This window comes from Nerophis lumbriciformis, linkage group LG28, assembly GCF_033978685.3.
Source record: "Nerophis lumbriciformis linkage group LG28, RoL_Nlum_v2.1, whole genome shotgun sequence".
Taxonomy (NCBI): domain Eukaryota; kingdom Metazoa; phylum Chordata; class Actinopteri; order Syngnathiformes; family Syngnathidae; genus Nerophis; species Nerophis lumbriciformis.
This window is the reverse complement of record NC_084575.2, coordinates 34,641,659-34,659,989: the sequence shown is the minus strand read 5'-3', so window position 1 is coordinate 34,659,989 and position 18,331 is coordinate 34,641,659. Positions and strand designations below refer to the sequence as shown.

The window sequence follows — 18,331 nt, the reverse complement described above, 5'->3', positions numbered from 1 at the left end:
CATCCCTAGGGAGGCGCTCGGGTGGCATCCTGACCAGATACCCGAACCACCTCATCTGGCTCCTCTCGATGTGGAGGAGCAGCGGCTTTACTTTGAGCTCCTCCCGGATGGCAGAGCTTCTCACCCTATCTCTAAGGGAGAGCCCCGCCACCCGGCGGAGGAAACTCATTTGGGCCGCTTGTACCCGTGATCTTGTCCTTTCGGTCATAACCCAAAGCTCATGACCATAGGTGAGGATGGGAACGTAGATCGACCGGTAAATTGAGAGCTTTGCCTTCCGGCTCAGCTCCTTCTTCACCACAACGGATCGATACAGCGTCCGCATTACTGAAGACGCCGCACCGATCCGCCTGTCGATCTCACGATCCACTCTTCCCTCACTCGTGAACAAGACTCCGAGGTACTTGAACTCCTCCACTTGGGGCAAGATCTCCTCCCCAACCCGGAGATGGCACTCCACCCTTTTCCGGGCGAGAACCATGGACTCGGACTTGGAGGTGCTGATTCTCATCCCAGTCGCTTCACACTCGGCTGCGAACCGATCCAGCGAGAGCTGAAGATCCTGGCCAGATGAAGCCATCAGGACCACATCATCTGCAAAAAGCAGAGACCTAATCCTACAGCCACCAAACCAGATCCCCTCAACGCCTTGACTGCGCCTAGAAATTCTGTCCATAAAAGTTCAGAACAGAATCGGTGACAAAGGGCAGCCTTGGTGGAGTCCAACCCTCACTGGAAACGTGTCCGACTTACTGCCGGCAATGCGGACCAAGCTCTGGCACTGAGCATACAGGGAGCGGACTGCCACAATCAGACAGTCCGATACCCCATACTCCCTGAGCACTCCCCACAGGACTTCTTGAGGGACACGGTCGAATGCCTTCTCCAAGTCCACAAAGCACATGTAGACTGGTTGGGCAAACTCCCATGCACCCTCAAGGACCCTGCCGAGAGTATAGAGCTGGTCCACAGTTCCACGACCAGGACGAAAACCACACTGTTCCTCCTGAATCCGAGGTTCGACTATCCGGCGTAGCCTCCTCTCCAGTACACCTGAATAGACCTTACCGGGAAGGCTGAGGAGTGTGATCCCACGATAGTTAGAACACACCCTCCGGTTCCCCTTTTTAAAGAGAGGAACCACCACCCCGGTCTGCCAATCCAGAGGTACCGCCCCCGATGTCCACGCGATGCTGCAGAGTCTTGTCAACCAAGACAGCCCCACAGCATCCAGAGCCTTAAGGAACTCCGGGCGGATCTCATCCACTCCAGGGGCCTTGCCACCGAGGAGCTTTTTAACTACCTCAGCAACCTCAGCCCCAGAAATAGGAGAATTGTATTGTAGTTGTCTTTGTGTAAAAAGTGTAGACCATGTGGTCAGGTGAGGCAAAAAAGCTAAGAATAACAAAAGGAATATTAATGTTTGTACACAGCGGTGCGTTATAAATGTATATGATTACAATCATTTAGTAATTTGCACATTTCCTGATTATATACAGAGCAGAAACCAAAATGTGCAATGATTGCGCAAACCCTCACAAACCAGGTTGCGTAGCGCGTGCCTCCATCATAGTGCTTGCAGAAAGATTAAATATACACCATGAAAGTGCAATGTCTTTAATCTATGCTTGTGATATAATTATTCTTGCTGATTTGACCAGAAAGTGCAGAGAAGGTTATCAGGTGAGTCAGACGGTACACTGCCTCACAAGTGTTGCCTCAGGTTCTGGGCAGGAAGCGGAGGTTGATGGGTCTTGCTGGGATGAGCAGCGTTCGTGTTTTGGCCTCTATGGGGGCGCTGTCCTCCCCTGGCCGAACCTCATATTGCTGCACCAGCTGTCAACCACAAGTAGAACATGATCCAGTTCTTAGTTCTGGTCACAAGTAGAGCAAAAATATGGTGCCACTCACCCTGCTCAAGGCGAAGTACATCTCCATTTCTGCCACCCTCCTCCCTACACAGCCTCGGACGCCCACACCAAATGGGATGAAGCTGTATGGGTGGTGCTGGAAGGCGTGAGTGCGAAGCCACCTCTCCGGCAGGAAGTCATCAGCACGGGTGAACTGTGTGCGGTCGCGGCTGACAACATAGTGGCACAGATGAAACTGAGTCTGGAAAGGGATCAAGTACATGCCACAGCTGTTTCTTCTGGATCTCACAGGGGCACTCAAATGCATCGGACTGTACTCTACCTTCTTCGGGAACCGGTAGTTGTCCACAATCACTTCGCTCTCTGCAGTGAATCGTCCATTTCCAGGAACCACAGGATATAAGCTGGAGAACAGAAGAGAGTCGGCCAACGTGCTTCATTACAAAACACTGGGATCGGGAATCTCGGTGACGTGCGGTAACGTTTACGGCTGGTGCAACATTTATGCCTTTAGACTTGTTTTTAATCACTGTTAGTACTGGTTGATTTATTAAGATCTTACAATGTATTTGCTTCTGAAATACATGCAGCTAACCTTCTCCAGGAAAACCATTTAAAGTCAGATCACCTTCTGTTTTGTCTGAGAGTACAGTTGAGAGACAATTTTGAGCTTGAATATGTAACCCTCCATCTTGTCAGATTCATTCATTCATTTTGCAGAAGTTATCACACAACTCTTATGCTTGAAAGGCCGTTGCTATAGTTATTACCAATTGTGCTGAAGTTGTACTTTTCTATCTGTGCAAAGGGTCAACTTGTAATCTTCCATTGCGAGTTGTCTCGTATCGGCAGTTTGTTTCCAGACCCTGCCTGCTGACAACCAAGGACGGACATCGAGTACCTTGGCGCAGACAGGACAGAGACAGGGCGAGATCACGAGTGTCAGCACATTTCCATTCTGAATAATAACGTATTGTGTCGACTGGGGCTGCTTGCATTACCCCTCCCTTCAGAAGCAGCCTCAGTGATGTTAACTAGGGACCTCCCGAATAAATAGAGGAGCGCGTGGGACTGTACCTTAGAGCGTAGGGAAAAACTGTAACTGAGTGTACAGCCCAATACGTCTCTCCTCATGAGCAAAATTCAATTCTGTCTCTGCCTGATTCCTTCTTCTTGTCTTGTGTAATAGATAGTTCGGTGTTTGAACCTGACGACGATACAATGTGATGCATCACATATTTCCAGTTGTTTCATTACAGCACGTCCGAAAAGGAGTAGAAAGAAGCAGAGCTTATTTAATCCTACCTCTTTTCATACCATAGCAATTTGATCCCATTTCCTTGTTCTCTGTAACCAAACAGTAATTAGATACATAATAAATAAATAATATACCAACGTAAGGAAACAAATATTAAACACATAAATAATCTTTATCTCAAAAAAGGTTTAAGATGTTCATCATAATTCTTGTTGTGTGTACTTTGTGAACACTTGAAGTTTGAACAGTCTCTTAAACTGAATCATATTGGTGCTTTGTTTCATTTCTTTGCTTAATCCATTCCATCATTTAATTACACATTCAGATATAATAAAGTTTTTAAGTGTTGTATGAGCATACAAATGTTTTACATTACATTTTCCTTTCCTTTCCTTTTTAGTTGAGAAGATTGCGATGAGGTGGCGACTTGATGTGGAGGAGCAACGGCTTTACGTTGAGCTCCCCCCGGATGACAGAGCTTCTCACCCTATCTCTAAGGGAGAGCCCCGCCACCCGGCGGAGGAAACCCATTTCGGCCGCTTGTACCCTTGATCTTGTCCTTTCGGTCATGACCCAAAGCTCATGACCATAGGTGAGGATGGGATCGTAGATTGACCGGTAAATCGAGAGCTTTGCCTTGCGGCTCAGCTCCTTCTTCACCACAACGGATTGATACAGCGTCCGCATTACTGAAGACGCCGCACCGATCCGCCTGTCGATCTCACTATCCACTCTTCCCCCACTCGTGAACAAGACTCCGAGGTACTTGAACTCCTCCACTTGGGGCAAGATCTCCTCCCCAACCCGGAGATGGCACTCCACCCTTTTCCGGGAGAGAACCATGGACTCGGACTTGGAGGTGCTGATTCTCATCCCAGTCGCTTCACACTCGGCTGCGAACCGATCCAGTGAGAGCTGAAGATCTTGGCCAGAGGAAGCCATCAGGACTACATCATCTGCAAAAAGCAAAGACCTAATCCTGCAGCCACCAAACCAGATACCCTCAACGCCTTGACTGCGCCTAGAAATTCTGTCCATAAAGGTTATGAACAGAATGGGTGACAAAGGGCAGCCTTGGCGGAGTCCAACCCTCACTGGAAACGTGTCCGACTTACTGCTGGCAATACGGACCAAGCTCTGACACTGATTATACAGGGAGCGAACTGCCACAATAAGACAGTCCGTTACCCCATACTCTCTGAGCACTTCCCACAGGACTTCCCGGGGTACACGGTCGAATGCCTTCTCCAAGTCCACAAAGCACATGTAGACTGGTTGGGCAAACTCCCATGCACCCTCAAGGACCCTGCCGAGAGTATTGAGCTGGTCCACAGTTCCACGACCAGGACGAAAACCACACTGTTCCTCCTGAATTCGAGGTTCGACTATCCGGCGTAGCCTCCTCTCCAGTACACCTGAATAGACCTTACCGGGAAGGCTGAGGAGTGTGATCCCACGATAGTTGGAACACACCCTCCGGTTCCCCTTCTTATGTTTGACCTACTCAGTGGCCTAGTGGTTAGAGTGTCCGTCCTGAGATCGGTAGGTTGGGAGTTCAAATCCCGGCCGAGTCATACCAAAGACTATAAAAATGGGACCCATTACCTCCCTGCTTGGCACTCAGCATCAAGGGTTGGAATTGGGGGTTAAATCACCAAAATGATTCCCGGGCGCAGCCACCGCTGCTGCCCACTGCTCCCCTCACCTCCCAGGGGGTGATCAAGGGTGATGGGTCAAATGCAGAGAATAATTTCGCCACACCTAGTGTGTGTGTGACAATCATTGGTACTTTAACTTTAACTTTAACTTTAAAGAGAGGAACCACCACCCCGGTCTGCCAATCCAGAGGGACCGCCCCCGATGTCCACGCGATGTTGCAGAGTCTTGTCAACCAAGACAGCCCCACAACATCCAGAGCCTTAAGGAACTCCGGGCAGATCTCATCCACCCCCGGGGCCTTGCCACTGAGGAGCTTTTTATCTACCTCGGCAACCTCAGCCCCAGAAATAGGAGAGCCCCCCACAGATTCCCCAAGCCCTGCTTCCTCATAGGAAGACGTGCTGGTAGGATTGAGGAGGTCTTCGAAGTATTCTCTCCACCGATCCACAACATCCGCAGTCGAGGTCAGCAGAACACCATCCCCACCATACACGGTGTTGACATTGCACTGCTTCCCCTTCATTTGTGTTGCTCTATGAATGTCTATAAGTGTAGATGAGTGGGCACCTGAGTAAAGATCTTCTTGTTCGGTAATCCCTTGGAGCGTTGTCATTTTGTAGTCGAATGTCAATGTTTGTTTTCCGTCAGACTCCATTATCGTTGTTGTTTTAGTTGCTGGAAGTTCTGATATTCATCCAGATCCTTGTTGTCTTCGACAACTAGTACTCTTGCTTGTGGACCTCCATTCAGCTTTATGTAGATGTTGCAGTCGACGCTCTAAATTTACGCTGGCACTGTTTGTTTGTGTATTTCAATAAAGTAAAAATTAGAAAAATGCTGGCCCTGGCTTTTCCTTGATAGAAAAACAGTAACAAGCGGCACCTACCAGCTCACGTACACCCCCCTCATCGTGGTGACTCAGAGAGCTACAGAAAGCCCTTGCATGATTCCTCTGTATTTTATCGCATCATTAGCAAGAATAGCGACGCCACACTTACATTAGATATATTACACAGCCTGCGTAGAACCATGGTGTAGAATAAATATTTTTGTAAACAAAAGGCAATATTGTGACAAACAGAAACAGGCAGGCACTGTACTGACTGCCGTGCACTGAGAGTCTAGGATGGCTGTGCATTAAAGCAAATAGGATAGTGTTGTGTCGGACCAGTTCTTCCTCCCAGGGAATCTAAGTTTCTGGTCAATCCTAAATTCTTTAGATGACATACAGTATATGCTGAGTAAGAAGGACCATCAAGACATTTTTACTAAAGCTTTAGGAGATCAGTTTAACCAATACATTCATATCGGCTACTCTAGTTGATCTGACATTCATACGGAAAAGCCAACTTCTTTCACACAAAGAAAGCCCCCCCGCAACACTGATAAGGAAGATTTGGGGGCTTGGTTTCACATTCCTGATGGTTTAAAACACTAAACAGACAATCTGAAGACAAAGAGAGACTGGTAGAATATACAGTACAAAGGAAAAGTACTAACTACTCTAAACATGGCTATGTAAAAAGAAAGAACTCTTAAACATATATGCATCCTCCACGATAGCCTCAGGCAACCTAATCGGATTGTACCGTGTATTTGATCAGAAAATGCGTAGATTTAGTGATTTTTAATCACTAAATCAGAAATGATTAATCATTCAGAAATTACATTTACAACACAATGTGGTGGACAACAAATAATATTAATTTATGTAATTTTTCCCCATTATGACAAGTGAGGCTGGGCCTCTCCTGCCTCCCCTGACTGCACATCCCTGAACGGAATGTCTCCAAATATCTTTGCAAGTGTCACAAACTGGTTGTCAGCTTACCGTAACGTCTCCTTGATGACAGCCTTCAGATAGGGCATTCCTCTCAGGTCATCTGTATCTGGCTTCCGCCGGTTGGCACACACGGCATTCACCTCGCTGTACAATCGATCCTGAACCCGCTGGTCCCTCGCCAAGTGGTACAAGGCCCAGGAGAGTGTGTTGGAGGTCTGCGATCAACACCGTCTCATCAGCAGGTTAATAACATCAATAGAGAACTACAGAGTCTGTGAATGGTTGTTTGTCTGTATGTGTTTGATTGATTGATTGAAACTTTTATTAGTAGATTTGCACAGTTCAGTACATATTCCGTACAATTGACCACTAAATGGTAACACCCGAATAAGTTTTTCAACTTGTTTAAGTCGGGGTCCACGTTAATCAATTCATGGTAAATTCATGGTGTCCTGTGATCGCCTCTTGCCCAAAGTCAGCTGGGATAAGAACTATAAAAAATAGATTGATGGATCTTTGGAGTGAGTGCTCCAGTGAGACAAACAAGCCTGAGCCTGTCAGAGGAATTCTTCCAGACAAGTCATGCAGGCGCGGCAGCACAAGGTTGTGTTGGCTCTAGGTTCCTGTTATCTTCACTGAAATATGCTCCATGACCTTTGTTGTTTTTGCTTGCTACAGTATCCAAATAGGATTCAAGGATTTAGGTAACTTTTTGTCATATCAGCACATAGTGGTTAAGAGTGTCCGCCCTGAGATGGGTAGATTGTGAGTTCAAACCCCGGCCGAGTCATACCAAAGACTATAAAAATGGGACCCATCACCTCCCTGCTTGGCACTCAGCATCAAGGGTTGGAATTGGGGGTTAAATCACCAAAAATGATTCCCGGGCATGGCCACCGCTGCTGCCCACTGCTCCTCTCACCTCCCAGGGGGTGATCAAGGGTGATTGGTCAAATGCAGAGAATAATTTCGCCACACCTAGTGTGTGTGTGTGTGTGTGTGTGTGAGACAATCATTGCTACTTTAACTTTAACGTTAACACATCAGACACAGATGGCACAAAATTGAGTACCCGAGGTTTCAGATTTAGCCTAAGGAGTACCGCAAAATTGATAGCATGTACGAATAATTTAAAGAGAATAGGATATAAATAGAGTCAGAAAAACCAAATCAAATAAAAGCCCAGTTCGGTACAGTTCAAACACGTGTGCAAGCTTAGTGTTGCTCATGCAGAGATGGGGAGAGATGTGTTGGGGGAGATTTGTATCTATTGCTACAGAACACCTTCGGAGTTCAGCAGTCGAACAGCTTCCGGGGAGAAATTGTTCCTCAGTCTGGTGGTCCTACTTCGAATGCTTGCCTGAGGGAAGGGGATCAATGCTAGGTTGTGCAGTGTGGGTGGGATTCTTGGTGATTCAGAGAGCCCTCTTTCAGTATTTGCTGTTAAATATGTATGTGGTGGTGGGAAAAGATCTTCTGAGCAGCTTTCACTCCCCTCTGCGGTGCCTTCCTCTCTTCATTCATGCAGCTGCTGTGCCACACTGCTATGCTGGTGCTGAGAGTGCTCTCCACCACACATCTGTAGAAGCTCTCTCTTGTCTAACACAGCGCAGTTTCCTGAGCAACACGCGTTCCAGGCGAGGTCCTTTAATAGATGAACCCCAAGATACTTGTAGCTGGAGACCACTTCCAAAGCTGCTCCTCATATGAGGTCTTAATCTAGCCCATCACCAGCTTTTCGAAGCACTTTATGACTATTGGAGAGAGGGCTACTGGCCGATAGTCATTCAGACCTGTCACTGTGGAGGTCTTCGGTGCAGGTATGATGGACACACTGTCTTCAAGCAGGTTGGAACAGAGGATAGTTGGTGCGAGGTGTTAAAAATGTCTGTTGGTACCTCAGTCAGTTGGTGGGCACAGTCCCTCAGTACTCATCCTGGGATGTTGTCCTTTGATGTTGGTCCTTTGCAGGGTCTACTACACATCTGCTGGGGTTCCGCTGAAGGGTGTGTCATTCGGTTGTTGCTGCTTGGGTCATCTAAGTAGGTGTAGAACCGGTTGAGGGCATCTGGCAGGGAGGGGTCGTTTGAGCATTGTACACCTTGGATGTTGTAGTTCGTAATGCACTTGATGCCTTTCCACAAGCTCCGAGAGTTATTGGAGGTGAAGTGACCTTGGATCTTATGTGCATGGTAGGCTTTAGCCGTCTCAATGCTCGTGTCTAACTCTCTTCTTGCTGCCCTGAGTGCTGATGCTTTGCACTGAAGGCCACAACCCTAGCCTTCATTGAAAATCAACTTCCATCCATCCATCCATTTTTTGTCTTGAAAATCAACTTTTGACTTGAAAATAATTTTTTGTCATGAAAATCAAATTGTACCTTGAAAAAAAATGTTTTCCTTGAAAATCAACTTTTACCCTAAAAAAATTTTTGTTTTGAAAATCAACTTTTACCTTGAAAATCATTTTTTGTCATTAAACTCAACTTTTACCTTGAAAATAATTTTTTTCTTTGAAAACATTTTTTTGTCTGAAAATCAACTTTTACCTTGAAAATAATTTTTTTCTTTGAAAAAATGTTTTTGTCTGAAAATCAACTTTTACCTTGAAAATATTTTTTTTCTTTGAAAACATTTTTTGTCTGAAAATCAACTTTTACCTTGAAAATCACTTTTTTTCATGAAAATCAACTTTTACCTTGAAAATATTTTTTTGTCATGAAAATCAACTTTTACCTTGAAAATAATTTTTTGTCATTAAAATCAACTTTTACCTTGAAAATCATTTTTTTCTTTGAAAAAAATGTTTTGTCTGAAAATCAACTTTTACTTGAAAATAATTTTTTTCTTTGAAAAAAAAATTGTCTGAAAATCAACTTTTACCTTGAAAATAATTTTTTTCTTTGAAAAAATGTTTTTGTCTGAAAATCAACTTTTACCTTGAAAATATTTTTTTTCTTTGAAAACATTTTTTTGTCTGAAAATCAACTTTTACCTTGAAAATCAACTTTTACCTTGAAAATCACTTTTTTCATGAAAATCTACTTTTGTCTTGAAAATCAACTTTTACCTTGAAAATAATTTTTTGTCATGAAAATCAACTTTTACCTTGAAAATCATTTTTTGTCATTAAAATCTACTTTTAACTTGAAAATAATTTTTTGAAAAAAAATTTTTGTCTTGAAAATCAACTTTTACCTTGAAAATATTTATTTTCTTTGAAAACATTTTTTTGTCTTGAATATCAACTTTTCCCTTGAAAATAATTTTTTTCTTTGAAAAAAAATGTTTGTCTTGAAAATGAACTTTTACCTTGAAAATCATTTTTTGCTTGTCCCTTTTGGGGTCGCAGGGGGTTGCTGGAGCCTATCTCAGCTGCATCTAGGCGGAAGGCGGCGTACACCCTGGACAAGTCGCCACCTCATCGCAGGGATGAAAATCAACTTTTACCTTGAAAATCATTTTTTTCTTTGAAAAAATGTTTTGTCTGAAAATCAACTTTTACCTTGAAAATCAACTTTTGCATTGAAAAGCACTTTTTGTCATGAAAATCAACTTTTTTCTTGAAAATAATTTTTTGTCTTGAAAATCAACTTTTACCTTGAAAATAGTTTTTTGTCTTGAAAATCAACTTGTACCTTGAAAAAAAATGTTTTCCTTGAAAATCAACTTTTACCCTAAAAAATTTTTTTTTCTTGAAAATCAACTTTTACCTTGAAAATCATTTTTTGTCTTGAAAATCAACTTCCATCCATCCATCCATCTATCCATTTTCTACCGCTTGTCCCTATTGGGGTCGCGGGGGGTTGCTGGAGCCTATCTCAGCTGCATCCGGGCGGAAGTCGGGGTACACCGTGGACAAGTCGCCCCCTCATCGCAGGGCTGAAAATCAACTTTTACCTTGAAAATAATTTTTTCCCTTGAAAATTATTTTTTGACATGAAAATCAACTTTTCCCTTGAAAATATTTTTTTTCTTTGAAAAAAAATGTTTGTCTTGAAAATCAACTTTTACCTTGAAAATCATTTTTTTTCCTAGAAAAAAATTTTTGGTCTTGAAAATCAACTTTTACCTTGAAAATCATTTTTTGTCTTGAAAATTAACTTTTACCTTGAAAATCCTTTTTTGTCTTGAAAATCGTTTTTGGTCATTAAAATCAACTTTTACCTTGAAAATCATTTTTTACTTTGGAAAAAAAATGTTGTCTTGAAAATCAACTTTTACCTTGAAAAACATTTTTTTCTTAGAAAAATTTGTTTTGTCATGAAAATCAACTTTTACCTTTAAAATAATTTTGTGTCTTGAAAATCAACTTGTACCTTGAAAAAAAATGTTTTGCTTGAAAATCAACTTTTACCCTAAAAAACATTTTTGTCTTGAAAATCAACTTTTACCTTGAAAATCATTTTTTGTCTTGAAAATCAACTTCCATCCATCCATCCATCTATCCATTTTCTACCGCTTGTCCCTATTGGGGTGGCGGGGGGTTGCTGGAGCCTATCTCAGCTGCATCGGGGCGGAAGTCGGGGTACACCGTGGACAAGTCGCCACCTCATCGCAGGGCTGAAAATCAACTTTTACCTTGAAAATATTTTTTTCCCTTGAAAATAATTTTTTGACATGAAAATCAACTTTTCCCTTGAAAATATTTTTTTTTTTTTGAAAAAAAATGTTTGTCTTGAAAATCAACTTTTACCTTGAAAATCATTTTTTTTCCTAGAAAAAAATTTTTGGTCTTGAAAATCAACTTTTACCTTGAAAATAATTTTTTGTTTTGAAAATTAACTTTTACCTTGAAAATCCTTTTTTGTCTTGAAAATCGTTTTTGGTCATTAAAATCAACTTTTACCTTGAAAATCATTTTTTACTTTGGAAAAAAAACGTTGTCTTGAAAATCAACTTTTACCTTGAAAATCAATTTTTTCTTAGAAAATTTTTTTTTGTCTTGAAAATCAACTTTTACCTTGAAAATCATTTTTTGTCTGAAAATCAACTTGTACCTTGAAGATATTTTTCTTCCTTGAAAATCAACTTATACCCTGAAAATAATTGTTTGTCTTGAAAATCAACTTTTACCTTGAAAATAATTTTTTGTCTTGAAAATAATTTTTTGTCATGAAAATCAACTTTTACCTTGAAAATAATTTTTTGTCATTAAAATCAACTATACTTGAAAATAATTTTCTTCTTTGAAAAAAAATTGTGTCTTGAAAATCAACTTTTACCTTGAAAATCATTTTTTGTCTGAAAATCAACTTGTACCTTGAAAATATTTTTCTTCCTTGAAAATCAACTTTTACCCTGAAAATAATTTTTTGTCTTGAAAATCAACTTTTACCTTGAAAATAATTTTTTTGTCTTGAAAATAATTTTTTGTCATGAAAATCAACTTTTACCTTGAAAATAATTTTTTGTCATTAAAATCAACTATACTTGAAAATCATTTTCTTCTTTGAAAAAAAATTGTCTTGAAAATCAACTTTTACCTTGAAAATCATTTTTGTCCTTGAACCAACAGGTACTTGAACTCCTCCACTTGGGGCAAGATCTTTGGACTCACAGTACATGAAATATATTTTAATAAACAGTTTTCACCTATAGCTTGCTTTCTTTGGTCCAAATCAGCAACTGTGGCACTTTTTTAGTTTCACTTTCCTTTTTCTGTTGCTATGGCACCATTAAGCTGCTAAAGGTCTTCTGATTATATCATTGCAAAGTTTGATTGAACAAAGTTTGGATTGTTCATTTGTTCTTCTATCAGAGCTTACAAACTAGCAACATGTCTGATTTCTTCAAATTCACGTTTGTTTTCCCATTTTGACAAACTTGCCCATTCACCAAATAGTTTCCTGCCTCCAAAGCAAAGTACGTCAGGGAGTTGGTGAACATTCTGTCTGTGAGTGAAACATGCTCTCACCGTGTCCACTCCGCCCAGCAGCAGCTCCGTCACACAGATGTAGATCTCGGATTGGGTCAGCTTGTCACAGGACAACAGGTAAGTCAGGTACAACCCGTCCGTCGGCTCACCTCGCTCCATCCGAGTGTGAATGTCACAAAGTCTTTTGTCTATGAGAGTCTGTGCTGCGGAATCAAAACTAATTGTTTAAGCTCCTTTGACTTGAAAGCACAAAGGCCTGAAGTCTGCAGCTGTAGCCCACCTATGTTGTAGAGGTCGTCCCAGGCCTGCACAAAGCGCTCCCAGAACGGGAAGGCCGAGCGCATCCAACGTGGAAAGACGACCACGGTCTCAGACAGGGTCAGCATGTCGTTAACTGCAGCGATGAAGCGCTCCGTGTCCTCGGGTATGTCTTCCTGCAGGCAGCCCAGCCTGGTCTCGAACAGGATGGAGGAGATAGCTGAATAATTGTGGTTGATAAAAAGGTTCAGTAAACTCTTTGCGACTGTGACTCCACAATCATGGCGTGAGTCTCACCTTCGAAGCCAAACTTGTAGAGCTCAGCAGCAACATCGGGAACAGTAGCTTGGTCTGGACTGCGAATGCGGAGGAACTCGATGCGTTGCAGGAAGTCTTCAACCACCTGGTGGATGATTGGAGCGTAGGCCGACACCTCCTGCAGCCTCAGCAGCTTTGGGTTTAGAGCACTCCGCATTCGGTACCACTCCTGTCCTTTGCTGGAAAGTAGAAGAACTGATGGTTCAAACTTCAGAATATTTTACAAGGTAAATGGTAAATGGGTTATACTTGTAGAGCGCTTCTTAGTGATGGGTTGATGAGGCGTCATGAAGCGTTTCGACACATTGCAAAACTGTATTGATACTGTGTCGATACTGTGTCACTAAATACTGACATCTGCTGGACATTAAAAATCCCTACAGGCAACCTATGGACCGACTCAACTGACACTGATTTGATGCCCTAGTACAGGGGTCACCAACCTTTTTGAAACCAAAAACTACTTCTTGGGTACTGATTAATGCGAAGGGCTACCAGTTTGATACACACTTAAATAAATAAATATATTGTCATTTGTAAGTTACACGTAAGTGTGAGTTAAACAAGAATAGCTAAATAAATACATTTATATATATAAAAAAATGGGTATTTCTGTCTGTCATTCCATCATACATTTGTTTTCCTTTTACAGAAGGCTTTTTGTAGAGAATAAATGATGAAAAAAACACTTAATTGAACGGTTTAAAAGAGGAGAAAACACGAAAAAAATAAAAATAAAAATGTTGAAACATAGTTTATCTTCAATTTTGACTCTTTAAAATTCAAAATTCAACCGACAAAAAGAAGAGAAAAACTAGCTAATTTGAATCTTTTTGAAAAAATTAAAAAAAGAATTTATGGAACATCATTAGTCATTTTTCCTGATTAAGATACATTTTAGAATTTTGATGACATGTTTTAAATTGGTTAAAATCCAATCTGCACTTTGTTAGAATATTTAACAAATTGGACCAAGCTATATTTCTAACAAAGACAAATCAGTATTTCTTCTAGATTTTCCAGAACAAAAATTTTAAAAGAAATTCAAAATACTTTGAAATAAGATTTAAATTTGATTCTACAGATTTTCTAGATTTGCCAGAATAATCTTTTTGAATTTTAATCATAGTAAGTTTGAAGAAATATTTCACAAATATTCTTCGTCGAAAAACCAGAAGCTAAAATATTTATTATTCTTTACAATAAAAAATAAATAAATTTACTTGAACATTGATTTAAATTGTCAGGAAAGAAGAGGAAGACATTTAAAAGGTAAAAAGGTGTATTTGTTTAAAAATCCTAAAATCATTTTTAAGGTTGTATTTTTTTCTCTAAAATTGTATTTCTAAAAGTAATAAGAAGCAAAGTAAAAAAAAAAAATGAATTTATTTAAACAAGTGAAGACCCATCCATCCATCCATTTTCTACCGCTTATTCCAAGTGAAGACCAAGTCTTTAAAATATTTTCTTGGATTTTCAAATTCTATTTGAGTTTTGTCTCTTTTAGAATTAAAAATGTCGAGCAAAGCGAGACCAGCTTGCTAGTAAATAAATACAATTTAAAAAATAGAGGCAGCTCACTGGTAAGTGCTGCTCTTTGAGCTATTTTTAGAACAGGCCAGCGGGCGACTGATCTGGTCCTTACGGGCTACCTGGTGACCGCGGGCACCGCGTTGGTGACCCCTGCCCTAGTATATACAATAATATAAACCAAGTCATTGTATTTCATTTAGGATTATTTCATATCTTCATTTAAATAAAAATATATTTTTATCTTTTTTAGATACAGTCAATAAATAATGTGAACATGTATCATAACATGGAAATCTAAGAGAACGTGTTGTGGATGATTGTGGACTGGGAATTGTTTTAATTTTATTTTTTTACACATTTTTATAAAAAAAAAAAAAAAAAAGTTTTTCCGACGTATTACATTTTAGACGATTTCTCTTCTTAGTTATTATTTCTCCGGCTGTAGAAAAGAGCCGCTCACAGGGCACAGAGGAGGCGACACAGTTGGCGTATCGGTCACGTGACCAAAACAGCTCATGATCGGTCACGTGACTTTCTAAAAGCGGTACGCGCACCGACACAGGGTTTTGCTCTATGAGCTCGACGCATGCGCCGATGCATCGGTGTTGCCGGACCCATCACTAGCGCTTCTATACCTTCAAGGTACTCAAAGCGCTTTGACAGTATTTCCACATTCACCCATTCACACACACATTCACACACTGATGGCGGGAGCTGCCATGCAAGGCCCTAACCACCACCCATCAGGAGCAAGGGTGAAGTGTCTTGCTCAAGAACACAACGGACATGATGAGGTTGGTAGAAGGTGGTGATTGAACCAGGAACCCTCAGGTTGCTGGCACAGCCACTCTCCCACGCCGTCCCCTTAAAGGGGTCACATTATAATGTTTCTATCTCAACTGATTTGAAAGTGAGAAGTTGTAGTGTGGAGGAAGATGCACTCACTCCACATGCAGGCCGTAGGCTTGTCCCCGCAACTCTCTGTATTCTTTCCAGTGTGGCAGCTCCGCTCGGACCGGGTAGCGTCCTTCTTGTCGGATCACCTGGGCTATGAGCTCGGGACTTGCCACATTAACCAAGTCGAACGGACCGAACTTGGAGCGCCAGATGGGCCCGTACAGGTTCTTCTGTACACCCTGCCAAAAGATGTGCACTTCAGCAACATATTCTCATGTACTCTTTTCACATGGTTAGCTGAGAGAGGGAAGAATACCATCAGATGATGTTAGGAGTGTACAAAATACAGGTAAAAGCCAGTAAATTAGACTATTTTGAAAAACTTGATTTATTTCAGTAATTGCATTCAAAAGGTGTAACTTGTACATTATATTTATTCATTGCACACAGACTGATGCATTCAAATGTTTATTTCATTTAATTTTGATGATTTGAAGTGGCAACAAATGAAAATCCAAAATTCCGTGTGTCACAAAATTAGAATATTACTTAAGGCTAATACAAAAAAGGGATTTTTAGAAATGTTGGCCAACTGAAAAGTATGAAAATGAAAAATATGAGCATGTACAATACTCAATACTTGGTTGGAGCTCCTTTTGCCTCAATTACTGCGTTAATGCGGCGTGGCATGGAGTCGATGAGTTTCTGGCACTGCTCAGGTGTTATGAGAGCCCAGGTTGCTCTGATAGTGGCCTTCAACTCTTCTGCGTTTTTGGGTCTGGCATTCTGCATCTTCCTTTTCACAATACCTCACAGATTTTCTATGGGGCTAAGGTCAGGGGAGTTGGCGGGCCAATTTAGAACAGAAATACCATGGTCCGTAAACCAGGCACGGGTAGATTTTGCGCTGTGTGCAGGCGCCAAGTCCTGTTGGAACTTGAAATCTCCATCTCCATAGAGCAGGTCAGCAGCAGGAAGCAGGAAGTGCTCTAAAACTTGCTGGTAGACGGCTGCGTTGACCCTGGATCTCAGGAAACAGAGTGGACCGACACCAGCAGATGACATGGCACCCCAAACCATCACCCAACCATGCAAATTTTGCATTTCCTTTGGAGATCGAGGTCCCAGAGTCTGGAGGAAGACAGAAGAGGCACAGGATCCACGTTGCCTGAAGTCTAGTGTAAAGTTTCCACCATCAGTGATGGTTTGGGGTGCCATGTCATCTGCTGGTGTCGGTCCACTCTGTTTCCTGAGATCCAGGGTCAACGCAGCCGTCTACCAGCAAGTTTTAGAGCACTTCATGCTTCCTGCTGCTGACCTGCTCTATGGAGATGGAGATTTCAAATTCCAACAGGACTTGGCGCCTGCACACAGCGCAAAATCTACCCGTGCCTGGTTTACGGACCATGGTATTTCTGTTCTAAATTGGCCCGCCAACTCCCCTGACCTTAGCCCCATAGAAAATCTGTGGGGTATTGTGAAAAGGAAGATGCAGAATGCCAGACCCAAAAACGCAGAAGAGTTGAAGGCCACTATCAGAGCAACCTGGGCTCTCATAACACCTGAGCAGTGCCAGAAACTCATCGACTCCATGCCACGCCGCATTAACGCAGTAATTGAGGCAAAAGGAGCTCCAACCAAGTATTGAGTATTGTACATGCTCATATTTTTCATTTTCATACTTTTCAGTTGGCCAACATTTCTAAAAATCCCTTTTTTGTATTAGCCTTAAGTAATATTCTAATTTTGTGACACACGGAATTTTGGCTTTTCATTTGTTGCCACTTCAAATCATCAAAATTAAATGAAATAAACATTTGAATGCATCAGTCTGTGTGCAATGAATAAATATAATGTACAAGTTACACCTTTTGAATGCAATTACTGAAATAAATCAAGTTTTTCAAAATATTCTAATTTACTGGCTTTTACCTGTACCATGACTTGCACGAAGGAGCAGGCTGGGTTGTGTTTACCTGCAGCAAGTGGCTCTTGTCCTTGTACCCTTTGGCAAACAACCAGAAGAGGGTGGTGGACAAAGTGGGTCCGGGCAAGTCCTCGATGGTCTTCAGTTTAGCTGCTCCAGTCGTCTCCTGGGCCAGGGTTCTGGTGGAGAGGGGGATCAAACCTCTGCAGAGTGCAGACAGACCAGGCCGTGAGGAGTTCATTTCATCTCAACTTGTCGAGCACAGAGTCGGTTGATGGGATTTTAGTTGAGTGTGGCTTTTACTGACACCCAGCAGATACTATGTGCAACTGCCTCACAGGAAGTACTTTGGTTTTTTTCTCTTTCTTACATAACACACTGAAAAGAATAGTGTGAAAGGGGGCTTTATATCTTGTTCACGTTTGGATTTTATTTTGAAATGTGTTAAGTTAAAGTTAAAGTTATTCTATTCAAGTTAAAGTTAAAGTAAGTACCCATGATTGTCACAGACATTTATTATTGATTTAACGTTTACCTCGTCACAAAGATTCTGCATTAGCAGTCTGGAACTTTTGTTGTCATTTTTATTGTAAGTGAGAGACACAGCATGAACTAGAAATGTCATTCAAAGCTATTTAAATTGCTTTTAATGACTTGAATTTGCACATTTTTTTCTTTGATAATTCCAAAAGCGGGCACTCGATGTTGGTGATTAATAAAATAAATGTATATTTGTTTAACTTTTGTATACATTATTGTATAGTTTTTTTATGAGCACTGTAAATAAAATAGTGATGCTACAGCGCTGTTTTGCCATAGTGGCTTTTACTCCCATCTAGTGGACATTATGTGTAACTGCACCACAGGAAGTACTTTGGTTTTTCTTTCTTACATAACACACTGAAAAGAACAGGTGTGAAAGGGGGCATTATATTTTGTTTACGTTTGGA

At 41.4% G+C, this 18,331-nt stretch overlaps 1 protein-coding gene across 1 annotated transcript; it reads right to left on the bottom strand.

The window, feature by feature from the left end:
* Window positions 1-1,341: 1,341 nt before the first annotated feature.
* Window positions 1,342-17,666, bottom strand: cyp27a2 (cytochrome P450 family 27 subfamily A member 2). The gene is made up of 9 exons (XM_061923489.1): window positions 17,431-17,666; window positions 15,503-15,693; window positions 13,004-13,203; window positions 12,729-12,926; window positions 12,488-12,651; window positions 6,620-6,786; window positions 2,194-2,275; window positions 1,912-2,112; window positions 1,342-1,836 (listed from the first exon to the last, which is right to left on the bottom strand). The coding sequence occupies exons 1-9, from the start codon at window positions 17,620-17,622 to the stop codon at window positions 1,720-1,722; spliced, it is 1,512 nt and encodes a 503-aa protein (XP_061779473.1). The 5' UTR covers window positions 17,623-17,666; the 3' UTR covers window positions 1,342-1,719.
* Window positions 17,667-18,331: the final 665 nt, after the last annotated feature.

Excerpts from the sequence above, each read along its gene's own strand:
- cyp27a2 (XM_061923489.1), bottom strand. The coding sequence starts at position 17,622 with ATGAACTCCTCACGGCCTGGTCTGTCTGCACTCTGCAGAGGTTTGATC. Across the intron at positions 12,927-13,003 it reads CTACAAGTTTGGCTTCGAAG|CTATCTCCTCCATCCTGTTC; the intron begins GTGAGACTCACG and ends ACAATTATTCAG. Across the intron at positions 2,276-6,619 it reads GTCATCAAGGAGACGTTACG|CTTATATCCTGTGGTTCCTG; the intron begins GTAAGCTGACAA and ends TCTGTTCTCCAG.